The 21,201-nt window shown below is 40.5% G+C and overlaps 1 protein-coding gene across 6 annotated transcripts in view; it reads right to left on the reverse strand.

Moving 5' to 3' along the window:
* WDR33 (WD repeat domain 33) overlaps positions 1-21,201 on the reverse strand; it is a 112,865-nt gene that overhangs the window by 60,603 nt on the left and 31,061 nt on the right. For 5 of the 6 annotated variants that reach the window (XM_062181414.1, XM_062181541.1, XM_062181482.1 and 2 more), the window contains 6 exons: positions 12,814-13,040; positions 10,753-10,821; positions 8,517-8,621; positions 5,544-5,639; positions 5,210-5,361; positions 3,474-3,571 (listed from right to left, as the gene is read on the reverse strand). In XM_062181414.1, the coding sequence (XP_062037398.1) occupies positions 3,474-3,571; positions 5,210-5,361; positions 5,544-5,639; positions 8,517-8,621; positions 10,753-10,821; positions 12,814-13,017 (724 nt within the window). In that variant the 5' untranslated portion in view covers positions 13,018-13,040. Of the gene's footprint in view, positions 1-105; positions 267-3,473; positions 3,572-5,209; positions 5,362-5,543; positions 5,640-8,516; positions 8,622-10,752; positions 10,822-12,813; positions 13,041-21,201 lie in introns of those variants that run through there. The other variant, XM_062181623.1, reaches the window with a different exon arrangement.

Consider the following 21,201-nt stretch of genomic DNA (forward strand, 5'->3'; position numbering starts at 1 on the left):
ATAGGCTGCTCCACAGAGGACAGCAAATGGATTTTGGTTGTTCTAAAACACAGGACAAGTTATAGGGAAGCAGATTTCTGATACAAAGAAAATGCTCGGCCGGCGCCATGACTCACTAGGCTAATCCTCCGCCTGTGGTGCCGGCACACTGCCTGCGGTGCCGGTTGGTGCACTGGATTCTGTCTCGGTTGCTCCTCTTCCAGTCCAGCTCTCTGCTGTGGCCCGGGAAGGCAGTGGAGGATGGCCCAAGTGCTTGGGCCCTGCACCTGCATGGGAGACCAGGAGGAAGCACCTGGCTCCTGGCTTCGGATCAGCACCGTGCGCTGGCTGCAACAGCCATTTGAGGGGTGAACCAATGGAAGGAAGACCTTTCTCTGTCTGTCATCCTGTCTCTCTCTCTCTCTCTCTCTCTCTCTCGCTAACTCTGCCTGTCAAGGGAAAAAAAAAAAAAAAAAAAAAACAACTCTGGAAATTACAGCTGTCTAAAACTGAAAAGGGGAACCACACGAGGCAGTGAATATTCCATTACTGAAAATCTCTAAGTAGAAGATTGATATTAAGGAATGACACAGAAAAGATAAGCATTTGACATAGACTTGGACTAAATAATCACAAACTTCCCTTAATTAGGATGTTCCTGGATTATATTAATAGTTAAGCATGAAAGTGATAGCTTAATTGTATAACACATAATTCAAAGAAGTAGTAAGCCTGCTTGTTGGTTAATATACGGTCTATACGAATAACAGGAACATCACCATTAATACAGACCAAGTGACATAGCAGGAGTTAAAGCTTGCTATCCCTATTTGTTTGAATTTGTGATCTAATTTTCTCTCTCCAGGTAGAGCTGAATTAAGTTCACTTCAAGTTTTATTTGAAGATTCTCAAATCATCCGTGATAGATTCACCATCCCCATGACCCTCAACCCATCAAGTAGAGGTGTGAGAAATTTCGTTAAGATTTATAAAATTTAGAAAAGTGAGAGGTGACAAAAAGGGATCACAGACTCACTATCAGAACTACTGCTTCAGTTGTATAATTAACTTAGTTTAACAGATTCACTTCAGATATTCATTGAGGTACTAAGAAAAGATGATAGTTAAGTACTTGTTTTAAAGAAATCAAGACATAAACTAGAACATAAAGCCAAAAGTACATGAAGGGTCATTATACTTTTGTGCATGTTTGAAATTTCCTAAAATAAAGAGTCCTCATATAAAAAAGAAAGCAATTCAATTAACAGACATGAGTGTGGTGTATTTTTAAGTCACATTACCTATTCTTCAAGAACTAATGATTCAGCATCTACTTAACTTCATCTAAATTAACCATGACTCAAATCTGAAAATATTTAATGGCTAGTTACTTCCCAAACACTCTAAAAACTTAAGCACAATTTGCAGAGTTTCATTACCAAAACCAAAGAATAACACTTCCTTAGTGGAATTTTAAAAATGGTATCATATAGCAGATTTTCTTCTTTTGCTTACCCAAACTGCAGTGGTTTTTTTTAATCAAACTTCAGGTAGCATAATCTACTGTCAAACTGTTTTGCACCTCAAAATCACATCTAATGAATAAAGCTATTTTCTAATATATTATTTTCTATTATATTTCTAAGCATTTTCAAAGCTTACAAAAACGTTTATCATATCTGTGTTTAATTGCTAGGAATTCTAATAGTGATGAAAATATACATTAGTGTATCAAAAAGGCTGGGAATCAGGTGATAAGATGCCACTCCTGGCTGTGAACCTGTATTACTTTGAACACATCACTTGAGAATTCCGGGTCATGGTGCACACTCAAAAGAGAACTCAGACTAGATGATTGAAAGGACTGCTTCTCATTCTAGAGTTGTACAATATTCCAAACTTCATAGCAAGTGCATTCCCTCAATATGTGAGGTACCATGTTCTTATGTTTAGTCATAAAGCATTGTGGAGGAACCCAATAAAATGTGCATAGCAGGAAATGCTTAAGTAAATGTCATCACAGATACTGGCTACAGAAATGGGGGTTAAATGGTTAAATAAGGGTTCAAGTATCTCAAGTCTTTCCTTGGCTAGAAGTATCAACATTATATGCTATAAATGAAGCTCCGAAAAGTTAAGAGAAACTTAACAAATCCACCACGACAACTAACTCTGCTGATTCTTGAAATGAAAGAGAAATCACTCAATAATTTTTGGGCACCCAGTATGTGTGGTAGCCATTCTCCCACCCTGCATTTATGTGTCAGAGGAAGATGATACCTTTGTGGGACACGGGAATCAACCATATGAAGTAGAATGTATTGTTTATTTACACCAGTTTAGGTTCAAATGAAGCATTTGAGAATATTACATTCCTAGGGAATAATAATCTAGTGATTTTTAGTTAGAAGCATACATGTTTTTGTTGTGATGTCTGTATTGCAAATGTATACCACACAGTTAATTCCCTAACTCTAACACTACTGCATTCACAAAAATGGCATTGGTGAACTGTTTAATATTTCAACAGCTCCACTTTATGAAGTCCAATAATCTCATCTGATAATCTTGTTCAATAATTCAAGAGAAAATATGGATTTCCTTTGCAGGATGAGAGTATTCAGGTTTATTTATAATTATGAAGAGAAGAAAAGTAAAGAAGCAATCCTTCACAAGCCTACTAACAAGACAGCCATGTAGTACAAATGTGGTATACTGAAAAACCAACTGCTATTAGAAACAGAAGTATAGCTATTGGGGGCAAGCTCTATGGTATAGCAGGTGAAACTGCCGCCTGCAGCACTGGCATCCCATATGGGCACCTGCCAGTTCAAGTCCCAGCTGCTTCATTTCCCATCCAGCTCCCTGCTGATGGGCCTGGAAAAGCAGCAGCAGATGGCCCAAGTGCTTGGGCCCCTGCACCTAAGTGGGAGAGCCCGATGAAGCTCCCAGATCCTGGTTCCTGGTTTCCACCTGGCCCAGCCCTAGCTGGTTATAGCCATAGTGGTTGGAAGACTTCTCTTACTCTTTCTCTCTCTCTGCTCTGTAACTCTTTCATATAAACAAATCAATCTTTAAAAAAAAAAAAAAAGCATAGCCATTGAAACATGGATCTTGTCAATTAATTCATAATGTAAAATGTGACCTATCTAAACAGAATAATATTGTTGTGTTGGGGAAAGACATCATGGGTACAAGGCAGGAAAGGAATAGAACCCTAAAAGATGCATACAGATAAGCAAGTGAAAGGGGAAAGGGAGATCTTGTATTTAATAGACAGTTGAAAGAACTCAATATTAGTAGTAAAAAGCTACAACATTGAGTGAACCAGGGGAAGAGAGTGTTGGTTTCTTTAAGGAGCCTGGCTGGAATGTTGTATGTATAAAAAAATAAATCAAATGGAGATGTAAGCCAGCATTTGTGGTGTTGTGATGATTTAATCACAAGTGCCTTCCCTATTTAAATATTCCAATCAGTACCGTTAGTACACATACCTCGGAGAATTCTTTCCTCATGGCAACGAAGAAAGTCCCAGATTCTAACAGTGCCGTCATCAGAGCATGTAGCAAATTTATTATCCGTGGGTGAGAAACTGTTACATGAAGACACACAGCAGGGGAAAGAAGTCAGCATTTAACAGATATCTGAGCTTCTCAGACAGGGAAAAACAAAAACACTGTGCTGCATTATAACCAGGAGAGGGAAGTATCCAGTGAAGAAGCCCTTAAAGAGAATGCTGTGAGCTAACAAACATCAAAAGAAGACTTCAAGAGAGTGGCTGTTTCTTAGTTTTCGATCAGTGACAATCAGAACAAGTGTATTATTAGTACTAATGCTGCCCATGCTACTCTCAGCATAGTATCTCCTATCACACCTGCAAAACACATGGAGCTGACAAAAATACTGAAGCTAAATGAATTCTATTTTTGCGATGTTCCTGTTGCCTGTAAGTCACACAGGAATACTCCTCAAAAGATTAGCATCAGCTTCTGCCTCAGATATTTTATAAAATAAGCTGAAAATGCTATACATTCCTACATACAATGGTTTTTCATGTATTCATAAGGTCTGTGGAAAACTTTCACTCCTTCCTGGCAATCTATCCAGTAAGTATTATACCTTTTGAGGAAAACTTTATAATAGGGACACTCGGGTTTGAGTTTAAAGGCAAAGAATCTGCTGAAATAGGGAGGTGCCTGTTTCTTCTCAGTAGTGAAAGGTCATCAAGTTTATCAACTAACTGTTAAGAACTCCCCTGAACTTCTGAATCCTACAAATAAGAAAGGACCAACTATGAAAACTCAATATATGCACAAGGCACTAAAGCACAGTCTGTAAGAAAAAGCAAGCATGCTTATCCAACAATTTCTTTAAGACTCTCAAAGTAGAAACAGGTGTCTGCAGTGGATGGTGTTTCTCTAAAGATGTGAACCTCCTCCCACAAGTGGTGGCAAAAACCTTACAGAATGCTGCTTAGCTTTATTCTGAGGCTGTGGCCATTTTCAGACTTGTTGATGAGCTTCTTTCTTCACTTTTACTACACATATCTCATTGATATGCAAAAATATACAACTCACTGAAAATATACATTTGTATAGCTGATGTTATTAACAGTGAATCAGAAGAAAAGTCCTAGAGTCGTCTTGCCCATGGTCTGCTTACAGCTGCAAAGCTTGAAGAACCCATTCATTAATCCATTAATGTTTGCCACATCCAGAGAGTTATCTGTGAGGGTTTTAAGTCCTATACTTTCCTTCTGAAGTCGTGGCATAATCAAGCCAACCAGGTCTTCACTTAAGCCTTTTTTTTTCCTTGTATTATGTGTGAATTCTGAAGATGTTTTCTGTAGGCTTTAGTTTTTATTCAGTTGTATAATTAAAGACTGAATTCTTTATTTGGAATGAAATATTCTTGTCTTACATAGAAGGTAATAAAAAGGAGCAATGTATACACATCATTTACCATCAATGAAAAGAGAAAACCAGTGCAAAATGCGGCAGACAATACATCTCTAACATATTGTAAAGGCTGAAACCAGGACAACACTACTTCAGAAAGATGCCAGCAAAATGGTGAATGTGTGAAAACAAAGAAAAATATTGTGTGCATAGGGTGCAGAAAGTTTCCCAGAATCTGACAGAGCCCATGCATCTCTGCACCCAGAATACACTTAGAGAATAATTTAACCATGACAATAGGGACTACAGAAAATGGTATATTGTGTATAAACCTGGCCTCTCTAATCGCCTCCTTATGTGCCTGGAACATCTTGACGTTGTTCATGTTCGACTGCCAATATTTCACATATCCTCCGTGGTCTGCTGTCAGCATCCACATGTCATTATGTGACCAAGTCATGGCCCTCACTGGGCTATCATGAGCCTGTGAACAAGAAAACACTTGTAAGGGAATACTTCAAAGAATGGGTGAAAGCCTTTACCGGGCCGAGTGTTGAGGTGGCAATGTGTCATTCAATTGTGTACTTAAGAAGGCCCGTAAGCAACCCCATCTCAAGTTCTGTACCGTAGCCCAAGACTATGCTGTCAACTAGTGATTACTGGTACCTGTAATATTGTTTCAAAGTTGAAAGTGAGTCCATTCCACAAGGTGAACTCTCCACTGGAAGCTCCAGTGACCAATCGTCTTCCTTCTGGAGTCCACTGGGGGAGAAAGAAAGGCACATTATATGAGGGTACAAATCCTCCACTTTCAGTAACACTGAAAACACCAAGAAAATTTTTATTTATAAAATATCAAATAATCAACATTAAATGGATAACACTGACTTTCAAAAAAGTTTAACTCAACTTTACAAGTACTTTGTCAGAAAAGAATTTCTATTCACATAGTACAGGGAAAACTCATTAATTGAAAATAGTGTTATGAGTATACACACTTTCCCACTAACTCCACACTAAATTACACTTACCTGTGCACTCTAAAGAATACATTCACACTATGCAAAGATCTCATTTTTCTCATTTTCAGTCACCAGAAAAATGCAAAGACTGAATGAAGAATTTGATGTCTTACTACTGATAGCAGATTCAGGCAGAAAAGTTATAAACAGGTTAACAATCAGCACCAACTTAAGGACATCTAGGTCATCATACTTACAGGCTAAACATACTTAAAAGTATTTTAAGCTCTCCTTGATTCACAGTACCAAGGAGAAACAAGTCTTATGCTGACTGATATACTCTCCAAAAAAAAAAAAAAAAAAAAACCAGAAGAATTCTGTCTAATTAACATCAATATGTTCATATCACAATTTGCATACTGGAGAGAATCTGTGACAAATACACTGGTCAATACAAAATATTCAGTTTCATTTTCCTGAGAAGATAGATATATACAAAATGTCAACAGAACAGTCTTCTTTTCCAAAATAAAAACTTTGACAAGGAACTAAAACATTAAAAATGTGCTTTTTAAGAACTGCTGGATAGTACATATAAAGAATATTTAGTAAATTACAGACATACATGTAATTTTCTAATGACTTCCCTGTGAAGGTTTCAATTACTCTGAATAAAAGCCACCTGCCTTCCCCATCTCTGTAATCAGTTACAAATCTCAACCCAATCAACACTGCAAGCAACCAAACTGTAGACACAGAACCCACATTATTTCTTAACATCTTTGAATTTGGACTGTGTCTCCAACTTGTGTATATTTTTTACCTAAGACTTTAAAGCTTGATCCTCAAATGAAAAGGTTTACCTACCTAATAATATTGATATACCCAGATTTTATTCATTTCAAAAAGGTTTTCTAATGCTAAGATGATATTACAATTGGTTGCATACCATATTCCTTTGAACAGATTTCTTGACAAATAAAATTAGACCACACAGTGGTTGGTTCTACTCATACATTATTTCTTTTCTAGCTGCTTCTATTGCCTTCAGTCTTTGAAGTAAATAAGAGGGCAAAGACTAACTGCAGCCATGTCCAAAGAGCTCCAGCTGGCACTTCTTCAAATCCCTCTCCATTCTCCCTGCTATCTCACCTCCTCAACATCAGATCTGCTGAGTTTGCTCATTTGACACTAATGTTTGCCATGACTGGTTTTCCTCTGTCCCTTTTTTTTCAGCTGTCATGAATTCAACATTACTATGAACCACTCTAGATATTGCTAACCAACAAACACATTTTTAGTTAGGATACAGAATGATCAAAACACAAAAATGACTTCACTACAACCTATCAGAATAGTAACAGAATGCCTGAGTGACAGAGATAAGAATTTTTTTTTATTGCATACGCCTGCAAATCTCAAATTTTGGAACCACGTGAATATACTATTTTAATTTTTTTTTTTTTTTTTTTTTTTTTGACAGGCAGAGTTAGACAGTGAGAGAGAGAGACAGAGAGAAAGGTCTACCTTCCATTGGTTCATCCCGCAAATGGCTGCTACGGCCGGCGCACGGCACTGATTTGAAGTCAGAAGCCAGGTGCTTCCTCCTGGTCTCCCGTGCTGATGCAGGGCCCAAACACTTGGGCCATCCTCCACTGCCTTCCCGGGCCACAGCAGAGAGCTGGACTGGAAGAGGAGCAACCGGGACAGAATTCGGCGCCCTGACCGGGACTAGAACCTGGGGTGCCAGCGCCACAGGCGGAGGATTAGCCTAGTGAGCCGCAGCACTGACCTAAAATTGTATTCTTAAAAATCTCAGTGAGGCCGGCGCTGTGGCATAGCAGGTAAAGCTGCTGCCTGCAGTGCCGGCATCCCATATGTGCACTGGTTCAAGTCCCAGCTGTTCCACTTCCGATCCAGCTCTCTGCTATGGCCTGGGAAAGCAGTAGAAGACGGCCCAAGGCCTTGGGCCCCTGCACCCGCGTGGGAGACCTGGAGGAGGCTCCAGGCTCCTGGCTTCAGATTGGCATGCTCCGGCCATTGTGGCCAACTGGGGAGTGAACCAGTGGATGGAAGACCTCTCTCTCTCTTTCTCTCTCTCTCTGCCTTTGCTTCAGTGTAACTCTTTCAAATAAAAATAATAAATAAATATTTTTAAAAAAAGATCTCCTTGAAAACCTACTGAGTGCCTTCCATGTGCCTTTGCAGAGCAATCTTAGCATACCAGTTCTTGCACTATTCTCGGGTACTTTCCTTCTTAGTAACACCTCAGAACTTTCCATTCGCCTCAGAGTGCTGCCTTGCAAACAGTAGCAAAAACATTCCTATTCAAGGGCATGTCTGAGACCTCTGCAATGTATATCCATGTATTCAGAGATAATTCTATGGAAATTGCAATACAAAGAAAAATAATCCAAAAGTTATATCTTAATAAAGGTAGATAAATTAGTGTTATTCCAAGGATAGGAAAGTATCACTATGTTCCTAAATCTGTATATACGAAATACATGAAATCTGTATAACTTAAAGTTTAAAATTAGTGGTATTCTGAAATAAAATTACTAAAAATAAACCATTATCCCAGGCATACATTTAAAATAATCCTTAATTTTTCTTTTTCTGTCAAATCTGCAGACTAACACAAGATTAATTTTTCCAAACAATATTCAATACTTACCCTTACAACAAATACTGGACACTTTACTTTATTTGTTGATGTCCGAACAAATTTTGTGGTTACAGCATTCATAGGATTATTCAACATTCCTATAGGTGGGACCAGCTGCACAAAAAAAGAAAATTGGGTTTTTAGAGCATCATATTACAAATAGGACAGAAAGCAAGAAAGAGGCAAGATAATAATTTCAACATGTGATGACAACTGGAGGCTATATATGACTCACAAAAAAATTATTATAGGGGTGGGTGCTGTAGCGCAATTGGTTGAGCCACGGACTGCAATGCTGGCATCCCATATGGGCAACAGTTCAAGTTCCAGCTGTTCCATTTTTGATCTAGCTCCCTGTCGATGTGCCTAGTAAAGTAGCACAAGATGGCACAAGTCCCTGGGCCCCTGCACCCATATGGGAGACCCAGAAGAAGTTCCTGGCCAATGCAGCCATTTGAGGAGTGAAGCAGAGAATGGAAGCTCTCTCTGTCTCTCCCTCTCTTCCTGTAACTCTGCCTTTCAAATAAATAAATAAATATTTTTAAATGATTATAACAGAGTAAAATTAGTCTCTATTAACTAAAATAAAAATACTAAGATACGAGAAAGTTAAATATACAATACTAATAAACAGACAGCAAAATCAAGTATAAGATTAAGTATCAGGTTTCCCAAGTTACTTCCCAAAGTCAACACAAACATGTTTACAATAAGCCAGATTTAAAGATTTATTTATTTATTTGAAAGGCACAGTTAGAGAGAGAGAGGGAGAGTCAAAGGGAGAATTTGCTTGTGCACTCCCCAAAGACCAGGGAATGGTCAGGATGAAGTCAGAAGCCCAGAACTCCACCAGGGCCTCCTATAAGGGTGGCAGGGGCCCAAGTATTTGGGCCATCTTCTGCTGCTTTCTCAGGCAACTTAGTAGGGAGCTGAACCAAAAGCGTATCAGCTGAGACTCGAACAGGCTCCCATATTCAATACTGTCATCATAGGCAGAAACATAATTCATTGTAACACAATACTGGCCCTATAAGCCAAATTTAGAATTAACTTTCCTATTACAAGATTTTGAGGCTATTTAATGTTGGACATTACATTAAGCCTTAAATCAAAAGACTTGGATTGAAAATCCAAATAATTCAATTAATTAAAAGAAAAATTTAAACTGATATAAAATATAACCCATAGTCTACATAGATATAGTATATTATCCCTTTAGGAATGCTTTACTATAGGGCTGCCATTGTGGTACAGAAGGTTAAGCCTCAGCCTGCAATGTCAGCAACCCACATGAACACCAGCTGGAGTCTTGGCTGTTCCACTTCCAATCCAGCAACCTGGTATGTTCTTGGCTGTTCCACTTCCAATCCAGCGACCTGGTATGTGCCTGAGAAAGCAGTGGAAGATGGCCCAAGTTCTTGGGACCCTGCACCCACTTGGGAGACCCAGAAGCAGCTCCTGGCTCCTGGCTTTGGCCTGGCCCAGCCCCAGCCATTGTGGCCATTTAGGGAGTGAACCAGCAGATGGAAAACTCTCTACTTCTGCCTTTCAAACAAATACATCTTTAAAAAAAAAAAAAAAAAGAAGAATGTTTATTTTAGTCATAAAAATGTAAAAACAAGAGCAGGTATTTAGCCTAGTGGTTAAGATGTTAAGATGCCTGTGACCCACACCAGAGTACCTGGGTTGGATTCTTGGCTCTTCCTACTAATGCAGATCCTGGCAGACAACAGTAACTGGGTTCCTGCCACCCACATGGAAGACCTGGATGGAGTTCCAGTCCCACCACTATGGGCATTTGGGAAGAAAACCAGTGGAAGACAGCTCTCTTTCTCTCTGCCTCTCAAATAAGTAAAATTTTATGTAGAAATAGGTGGCCATTTGGCCTAGTAAAGACTCCAGCATCCCATACAATAAACAGTATCTGAGTCTGATACTTGGCTCCAGCTTCAAACACCAGCCTTCTGCCAATGAAGACCCTGAAAGTGAGCAGTGATGGCTCAAATAGTTAAGGCCTGCCATTAACATAGGAGACATGGATTGAGTGCCTGGATAATAGTTTCAACCACTGTGGGTACCTGGGGAGTAACTAGTGAGCAGGAATACCCTCTGATTCTCAAACACATAAAAATGGATTTTTTTTTTTTAATTCAAAAATAAGACTTCAACTTGAGGCAATGTATTTTGAGGTTTAAATGTCTAAGCAGGGAGGTTTTTATAAGCTAGTGTTGACAATTACACTTACATCATTATAATAGCCTGCATCAGGCTGAATTGCCCGCATATCTCTCTGGTCTCTTTGCCATATTCTATTCTGTTAAAATAAAAAAGAAAAAAGATCAGTTAATGAATATATGGTTTAACTATAGTCAATTTGAAACGACATAACAAAAATGTTAGCTATATTAAATGAGTGGAACGGGATTCAAAAATGTTATTTTGTAGAATGTGGATAATAATGGGTATCCTAAAGCGATTTTCCCTCTTATCCTACTGACATTGCTTATAATTCCACTCCTTACATAACTCACATAAACCCCTACCCACTCATCCAAGATGCTGTTGACCCCAAAACATTCTCAACCATCATCCCTTAATAAAAGCAAACACAGCTGGAGATGACAGACATTCCCAATTCCTCAAAAACCCTCAAGACAAATCAATTCTTCACCCTTGGCTTTCATATTTCCTCTCAAACTCTCTCTCCTAGTCTGGTTTCCCAACTCAAATTTCTGGAAAAGTCTAAATCTGTCTCTACTCTGAACTTTCTTTAGAATCAGGCCCAATATGCAAATAGGTCTTTAACTACAGGTCTCAGTTAATGAAAAGTAGACAAATTTTCACAGGTCACAGCAACCCAGTAAACAGGGTAATGTTAATAATGAAATGTCGGGGCTAGCACTGTGGTATAGTAGGCTACGCTTCCGCCTGCAGCACCAGCATCCCACATGGGTGCCAGTTTGTGTCCCAGCTGATACTCTTCCAATCCAGCTCTCACTAATACACCTGGGAAAGCAGTGGAAGATGGCCCAAGTGCTTGCAACTATGTGGGAGACCCAGAGGAAGCTCCTGGCTCCTGGCATCAGAATGGCCCAGCTTCAGCTGTTGCAGCCATTTGGGGAGTGAATGAGAAGATGGAAGACCTTTCTCTCTGTCTCTCCCTCTCTCTGTAACTCTGCCTCTCAAAGAAATATATAAATAAATAATAGATCTTTTAAAAAAAACAATGTCAGAGCTGGCACTGTAGCACAGCAGGTAAAGCTGCCAACTGCAGTGCCAGCATCCCATATTGGCGCTGGTTTGAGTCCCAGCTGCTCCACTTCCGATCCAGCTTTCTGCTATGGCCTGGGAAAGCAGATGAAGATGGTTCAAATGTTTGGGCTCCTGCAGCCGCATGGGAAACCTGGAAGAAACTCCTGGCTTCAGATCGGCTCAGCTCCAGCCATTGCAGCCATTTGGGGAGTGAACCAGTGGATGGAAGATCTCTCTCTGTGTCTCTACCTCTGCCTCTCTGTAACTCTGCCTTTCAAATAAATAAATAAATCTTTTTTAAAAAAATCACAGAAATTAATTTCTAAGAACCCAAAAATGAGAAATAGTAAGCTGAGAAAGCTTTACAATACACACACAATGTGAGTTCAACAAGTGTTTTAAGGTTGGCTAAGGGAATAAAGCACCAGAGCTATTTCTGATTTGTTTTGAATCTTTAAAACAAAGTCTATTTCTCAACTGTAGCCTAATAATTTTTCAGATGCTTCACACTCAAAACAAAAGAAAAAAAGTACAACTAGGGGCTGGCACTGTGGTACAGTAGGCTGAGTCTCTGCCTGAGCCACCAGCATCACACACGGACACCAGTTCATGTCCTAGCAGCTCCTGTTCTGATCCAGCTCCCTCCACTGATGGCCTGGGAAAGCAGTGGAAGATGGCCCAAGTGCTTGCACCCCTGTACCCTTGGGGGAGACCTAGAGGAAGCTCCTGGCTTCGGACTGGCTCAGCTCCAGCCACTGTGGCCATTAGTTCAGTGAACCAGTGGATGGAAGACCTCTCTCTTTATCTCCCTCTCTGTCCGTAACTCTGCCTCTCAAATAAATAAATAAATCTTGACCAAAAATAAAAAAAGAAAGAAAGAAAAAGAAAAAAGTATTACTAATCTGAAGTCACCCTTAATGGCCTTGTATGAAATTTCACCTCATCACACTAATTCAAGAAACACAGCTGTACTTACTACCCAAATCTGAAAATACTTCTTTAAAAAAATAAAGTATCAGAGTCTGATTACCTGATGCATATTCGTTGGACTTACCTCCAAATACTTAATTACAGAAGGGTTGTAGTCTATGGTTTTTCGGTTTACAGCTTTTCTCATTCGTTTTCCATCAAAGGTAAGTTGTTGCATTGCTTGCTGCTGTGCAAAATCAGGTCGCTTATAAAAGAGTTGTCGAGGTGCTTGGTGCTGGAACCTTGGCATATGGAAAAAACGAGGAGGAGAACCAATTTCTGTGGCCATGGTGATGCTTTCCTTCTAAGACACTAGAATAAGAAAAAATACTTTCACTACAAGTATTAGCACTGCAACATTACTGGTAAACACTTTCAAATGAACTCTGATTTTTATCCTTCCTTCCCATTTCTAATTTGTCTTGTTTCTACCTTTCAATCTAACTGCAAAATGAACTACAGGATTAATGAATGGCAAAGACCAGTTACACATTTGAAAAAGGCTAATTAAAAAAAACAGTGTCAATAGGCATATTTGGTGTAAACCTCAGCTGACAGAAAAATGTGTCTGTGTCTGTAGAAAAGGAAGGTAGAATCACTGATAACTTCACACTTTCTGAAAGGAATTTTCATTTAGATGTTTGATAATCAAACTAATTTTTTAAAGATTTATTTAGTTATTTATTTGAAAGAGTTACAGAGAGAGAGAAGGAGAGGCAGAGAGAGAGAGAGAGAGGTCTTCCATCACTGGTCCACTTCCCAATTGGCCGCAATGGTCAGAGCTGCGCCAACTGAAGCCAGGAGCCAGAAGCCTCCTCCGGGTCTCCCATGTGGGTGCAGGGGCCCAAGGCCTTGGGCCATCTTCTACTGCTTTCTCAGGCCACAGCAGAGAACCGGATCAGAAGTGGAGCAGCCAAGACTCAAACTGGCGCCCATATGAGATGCCGGCACTGCAAGTGGCAGCTTTACCAGCTGCGCCACAGCGTTGGCCCCCAAACTAATTATTTTAAGTTCATCTTAAGACTTTATATGAGTCACTAAAAATTCTTAAATTCTGACGTTTGTCTTTAAATTTCTTATTATTGTGTAGAAAGAAGAATAAATTATCCTATTTCAATCTATAATGAACCAAAAAGCACATATCTAATTTCAGGAGCAAAATAACTACCACAGAAACTCCTCTCTCAAAATGTTTATTTACAAAGGGAACATTAACATCTGAAGAGAAAGATATTAAACCTTGTAGTTTTTCAACTTCCATGTTCTACATCTAAACTTTCATGCCAATAACACAAATATGCATGGTTTTAAAACAAATTTGTAAGCATGTTTTTAAAATCTGACCACCAAAAACGCATAAAGGATTGAAGTTAGAAACAAATCACAACAATTTTTGTTTCAAGAGCAGGAAAGGTTGCAGTCACCATTATTTTTCTATATTGTATATTTCCCTTACCTCATTCTCAAAACACTAAATAAAAGGCCTGAAAAGATTCACTATTTCCTTTGAATGAAAATGTCTTAAGTCTACTTTATTCAGCCTTGTCACTTCGGTTCTTCCTGAATAACATAATAACCAAAACAATAATGAGGATAAGGGAAAAGGGGTAGAAGGAAAACCTTGACCCTATTGCACCAAAACTAAATAGTACAATAAAATTGACACCTGATTTCCACTGCTCTGGAGCAATCTTGGAAGGTTCCTGACAAAATATTAACTTGTAATGAGATGACAAATATTGCTGTCTCTCAGAGTGGTGTGTGAATTAATTTGGAGTATACAAAATACACTAAGCTTTAAAAAGCAAAAGATTTGTTTATTTTGAAAGTCAGAGTTATGGGGTGGGGGGCAGATATTCTACCAGCTGATCCACTCCCCAAATGGCTCCAACAGCCAGGCTGCAGCCAGGAACACCATCGGGGTCTCCCACATGACTGGCACTTGGGTTATCTTACGCTGCTTTTCCCAGACCATTAACAGGCAGCTGGATTGGAAGTAGAGCACCCAGGACTCAAACCAGCAACCATACAGGATGCCTGCATTGCAGGCAGCGGTTTAATCTACTATACCAACTTCAGAACACACCATGCTTTTAGAGACAAATTTATTTATTTAATTGAAAGGTTGAGTGACAAAGATCTTCCAGCTGCTGGTTCATTCCTCAAATGTCCTGCAACAGCTGAGGCTAGGCCAGGCAGAAACCAGGAGCCAGGAACTCCATTCAGGTCTCCTCTTGGTTAGCAGGAACTCAACTACTTGAGCTATCATCCACTGCTTTGCCAGGCACAATAACAAGAAACTGGTTTGAAAACAGAGTAGCTGGAACTCAAACCAGCACTCCAATATGGGATGCAAATATCCCAAGTTATAGCTTAAACCCCGCACCGGCACTAAGCTTTTGAGTCAATGAGGTTGGTGGAAAAATCTGTTCACTAAGCTAACATGAATCCAACTAAGTCTCAACATCAGATTTAAATTAATAGCTTCAATTCAGATGTCTAGGTCAGTAATCCCAAAAGAATGAAGCTTTGAAAAGTATACTGTAAAACTATTATTTTTTCATGTTACAATAATCAAATTTCTAATTTTATTAGAATTATTTTAATAGTAGTTTCTTCTTAATAGCAAATGTGAATAAAGATTTCTATACATATCAAAAGGTACTTAGCATTTAAAAAATCAAGATTAAGGTTAAAAAAAAAAAAAAAAGGTGCTTAAAAATTATCCAGCCTGGTGTCAGTGTTGTGTTGTAGCAGGTAAAGCTGGCACCTGTGATCCCGGCATCTCAAATGGGCACTGGTTGGAGTCCTGGATGCTCTACTTCTGATCCAGCTTCCTGCTGATGCGCCTAGGAAAGCAGCAGAGGATAGCCCACCTGGGAGACCTAGAAGGAGCTCCTGGCTCCTGGTTTTGATGTGGCCCAGCACTAGCCATTACGGCCATTTGGGGAGTAAATCAGCAGATGGAAGTGTGTTCTCTTTCTCTCTCTCTCTCTCATTCTCTCTTTGTAACTGTACCTTTCAAATAAATAAAAATAAATCTTAAAAAATGATTCAGCTTATAAAAATAGAATGATTGGAAGTACTGAAAGAAATCACAACATGGATAAACATAGAAACTATCTGCTACGAAAAAGAAGTGAGACAAAAAAGTCACATATTATGATTCCATTTACATTAAAACTTCAGATTACGCTAATACACAGAGGCAGGTAAAATCAAGGATCAACTGTACAAAGATGAGGATGATAATCAAAGTCAAATGCAGGTGCCTACGTTGTGGCATGGGGAGTTAAGCTATTTGCCTACAACGCCAGCATCCCAAATGGACATCAATTTGAGTGTCCACTGTTTCACTTCCAGTCCAGCTCCCTGCTAATGTGTCTGGGAAAGCAGCAGAAGCTGGCCCAACTGCTTAGGCCCCGTCACCCATATGGGAGACCCAGATGAAGTTCCTGGCTACTGATCTCAGCCTGATCCAGCACAGGCCATTGCAGCCATTTGGGGAATGAACAGCAGATGAAGGATCTCGATCTCGCTCTCTCTCTCTCTCTCTCTCTCTCTCCCTCCCTCCCTCCCTCCCTTCAATAATTTTGCCTTTCACATAAATAAATAGACAGATAGATGCAGGGCCGACGATAGATAATAATTAATTAATTAATAAATGGAGGGCCAGTGCCGTGGCTCACTTGATTAATCCTCCGCCTGCAGCGCCGGCACCCCACATGGGCACCGGGTTCAAGTCCCGGTTGCTCCTCTTGCAGTCCAGCTCTCTGCTGTGGCCCAGGAGGGCAGTGGAGGATGGCCCAAGTGCTTGGGCCCCTGCACCTGCATGGGAGACCAGGAGGAAGCACCTGTCCCCTAGCTTCGGATCAGCACTGCACCAGCCGTAGCGGCCATTTAGGGATTGAACCAATGGAAGGAAGACCTTTCTGTCTCTTTCACTGTCTATAACTCTACCTGTCAAATTTAAAAAAAAAAAAAAAGTTTTGAAAAAAAAGAAAAAAGAAATGCAAAAAAAAGCAAGCAATGCTATTATAACAGTCTTTTGAATAGTCCCATTGTTATATAGAGAAAAATATTTTCTAAAAGATTTAACAGAATAACAGAAGCAAACTGCTAAGTATAAAAACATACTTGAAACTGTGACTCCATCATTTTTTTTTCCTCTACACAAATCTCCAGTGTTTCAAGAAACCATACGATTTTATCAAGGACCTAGTTTACATTATGTACCGCATAAAGTACAGCATTCCAATTCACTAAAATACGACTTCTAATTCTACCACAGTCTTATGTCTTTGTGGTTCCTACTTTACCAGCTCTATCTATCTAAACAATCTATCTATCAGGAAGAAAGCAACAGAGAAGGAAAGAAAAAAGGTCTGCCATTCACTGTTTTACTCCCCAACAGTTACAACAGCCAGGTCTGAGCCAGGCTGAAGCCAGAAGCTTCATCCCGGTCTCCCACGTGGTGACAAGGGCCCAAGTACGTGAGCCACCATGTGTAGCCTTTCCAAACAGGAAGCTGGATCAGAATAGCCAGGATTCAACCCAGCACTCAGGCATGGGATGCTGTCATAACCACTATAATCTGTGTCTGGTCCCAACTACTCACAAAATAACTTTTTATAATAGCCACCCGATATTACATAAATGATAGTTGAAAAGTTAAAAAGTTAAAAGTGATAGAGAGAACCACTATAATCCTATTGTGGTATTTGTAAGTGACAGAAATGACAACAGAAATTTTGGGATGGGGCACTTGGTGCAGCAGTAAAGACACCACTTTGGACATCCACATCCTGTGTCTGGTTCAAGTCATAGCACCTCAGCTTTCAATTACACTTGTTGCTAAAGAGCACCATGGGAGGTAATCAGTGATAATTCAAGTTGCCTGGGCTCTTGACATCCACTGCAACACCTAATTTGAGTTCCTGGTTCCTGGCTGTCACCTGGCCCAGTTACCCATTTTTGTAGGCACTTAGGGAATGAACAATCTCTATCTCAACTTTTCAAATATACAACTTTAAATTTAAAAATGTTTTAATATTAAATCATTTTCAAATATTAAGTTCACTAATTAATGAGAAGCACTGTTTTTTTACATTTTTGAAAGTCTTTTTAACGTCTAGCTAAAGTGAAAATACCTGGATTCTCTTATCTGCTTCTCCATCCAATCTGCTGTGATAAGAAATTTGGGTTATAAGGATATGAGAAGTATTATGAAAAATATCTGCAAGGCTGGCACCATGGCTTAGTGGGTAAAGCTGCTGCCTGCAATGCCGGCATCCCCTATGGGTGCCAGTTCATGTCTTAGCTGCTCCACTTCTGATCCAGCTCTCTGCTAATGCTCCTGGGAAAGCAGCAAAAGATGGCCCAAATACCTAGCCCCTGGACCCACATGGGAAACCCAGAAGAAATTCCTAGCTCCTGGTTTCTGATCCACCCAGCTCTGGCCATTGCAGCCATTTGGGGAGTGAACCAGCAGATGGAAGATCTCTCTCCCTTTCTCTCTCTTTCAAATAAATAAATAAATCCTAGAAAAGAAAAATATCTGGATCTATTCAGATATATATTTTAACAACATTTTCAGATAACTGTGAATATTCTTTGATACTGCAATAAAATGTAACAAGTGCTAGTTTATTAAATATTAACAATGTCATTTGAAATCATAACGGTAAGCTTTCTGTATTTACATTAAAATCCTGATTTTTAACTCATTGTGTTAAATACCACGACCAGGGGCCAGCGTTGTGGTGCAGCGGGTTAAAGACACAGCCTGCAGTGCTAGCATCCCATATGGGTGTCGGCTCGAGTCCCAGCTGCCCCTCTGCCAATCCATCTCCCTACTAATGCACCTGGGAAAGCAGTGGAGAATGGCCCAAGTCCTTGTGTCCCTGCACCCACGTGGGAGACCCAAAAGTTTCTGATCAGCTCAGCTTTGTCCATTACGGTCATTTGGGAGTAAACCAGCAGGTGGAAAACCTTTCTCTCTCTGTCTCTACCTCTCTAACTCTTTCAAATAAGTCTTTAAACACACACACAAACAGCCAGTGTTGTGGGTTAAGTCACCACTTGCAATCCTGATATCTCATATCAGAGGGCCGGTTTGAGTCTTAGCTCTGCTTCCCATCCAGCTGCCTGCTTATGTGACTGGGAAGGCAGAATATGGACCAAATACTTGGGCCTCTGACACCCAATTTGAGACCTGAACTGAGTTCCAGGCTCCTGGATTTGGTCAGGTACAATGGGGAGTAAACCAGCAGATGAAGATTCACCTATTTCTTTGTCTCACATACACACATACACACACTTTAAAAAAAAAAAAAAAGCAGCACTGTGGCTGGATTATATCATTAGAGTAAGTTTAGTTTTGTAAGAAACTGTCAAAGTTGCTGTACTATACTCCAAAATGTTCTATTCTGTATTCACACCAACAATGAGTTGAGTGTTCCTGGGCTCCATAGCTTTGACAGAATTTGGAATGGTCAGCACTTTAGATTTTAGTCATTCTTAACAGACATGTAGTGGTATTTGCTGTTTTCTCTTTGCAGTTTTCTAATGTTTGATACTAGGTACCTTTTCATGTTTATTTCACATCTGAGCATTTTTTATAATATTTTTTTAAATATTTTTATTTATTTACTTGAAAGAGTTACTGAGAGACAGAGGCAGAAAGAGAAAGGGGTTCCATCTGCTGGTTCAATCGCCAGATGGCCACAATGGAGCTGGGCCAATCTGGAACCAGGAGCCAGGAGCTCCTTCCAGGTCTCCCACGTGGATGCAGAGGCCCAAGCACTTGGGCCATCTTCTACTGCTTTTCCCATCTTCTACTGCTTTCCCACAAGAAAGCAGAGAGCCGGATTGGAAGTGGAGTGGCCGGTACTCAAACTGGCGCCCATATGGGATGCCAACCCAGCGGACGGCATCTTCATCCATTACACCATAGTGGCGGTCCCCTTTTGTCCATTTTTAATCAAACTGTTCCTTTTCTTCCTGTTTTAAGAGTTTTTGGTATATTTTGCAAATCAGTCCTTATAAGATACATTTTCTCCCACTCTGTGGCTTGGCTTCTCATGGACTTGATTAAATTCACTTTAAAGTTGTATGCAAAGACATTCACATTTTGGTATACATTTTTGCATTTTGACAAATACACAGAATCAATGAAAAATCACAATCAAGATACAGAATGTGAGATCAGTGTTGTGGCACAGCAGGTTAGGCTGACACCTGTGACGCCTCAAGAGTGTCAGTTTGAGTCTCAACTACTCTGCTTGACCCAGCTTCCTGTGAATGCATCTGGGAGGGTAAAAGGGGATAGTCCAAGGAGACCTAGATGAAGTTCCTGGCTTCAGCCTGACCCAGATCTGGCTGTTGACATTTGAGGAGTGAACCAGTGAATGGAAGATATCTCTCTCTCTCTCTCTCTCTCTTATTCTCTATGTGTGGGTTTCTCCCTGTCATTTTGCCTTTCAAATAACCCTTAAGGGGCGGGGGGGGGGGGGGGGGGGGCGGTGAAGGGAGAGAAAAGATACAAGACATAAGGTGTACACTGTGGTACAGCAAGTTAAGTCACACCTCTTGGGATTCCCACATGCCACATCATAAATGCCATTTCTTTTTTTAGAAAAAGATTTATTTTATTTATTTTGAAAGACAGAGTTACAAAGAGTTTGAGACAGAGAAGAGGTCTTCCACCTGTTGGTTCACTCCCCAGATGGCCACAACGGCCGGGGCTGTGCCAATCCGAAGCCAGGAGCCAGGAGCTTCCTTCAGGTCTCCCACATGGGTGCAGGGGCCCAAGGACTTGGGCCACCTTCTACTGCTCTCCCAGGCCATAGCAGAGAGCTGGATCAGAAGACTAGAACCGGCGCCCATATGGGATGCCAGCGCTTCAGGCCAGGGCGTTAACCCGGTGCACCACAGCACTGGCCCCACAATGCTATTTCAAGACCTGGCTGCTCTGCTTCCAATCCAGCTTATTGCAGCAGATGATGGCTCAAGTGGCTGAGTCCCTGCCACCCAAGTGGAAGACCCTGATGGTGTTCCAGACTCCGAGCTTTGGCATGGCCCAGTCCTAGCTATGGTGGGTATTTGGAAGTGAATCAGCAGTTCAAAGATCTGTCTCTGTCACTGTCCCTCTGCCTTTCAAGTGATGAAAAATAAACATTAAGGGGGGAGGTGGGTTGTGGTGTAGCAGGTAAAGCCACAGCCTGAGATTCTGGCATCCAATATGGATGTCAGTTCCTATCCCAGATGCTCCACATTTTTTTTTTATTAATTTATTTTTTGAAAGGCAGAGTTGGCAGAGTTACAGAGAGCCAGAGGCAAGAGACAGAGGTCTTCCATCTGCAAGTTTACTCCCCAGATGGCCCCAAAGCCAGAGCTGCGCCAATCTGAAGCCAGGAGCCAGGAGCTTCCTCTGGGTCTCCCACGCAGGTGCAAGAGCCTAAGGACTTGGGCC

This window comes from Lepus europaeus, chromosome 1 (genome assembly GCF_033115175.1).
Source record: "Lepus europaeus isolate LE1 chromosome 1, mLepTim1.pri, whole genome shotgun sequence".
Taxonomy (NCBI): Eukaryota; Metazoa; Chordata; class Mammalia; order Lagomorpha; family Leporidae; genus Lepus; species Lepus europaeus.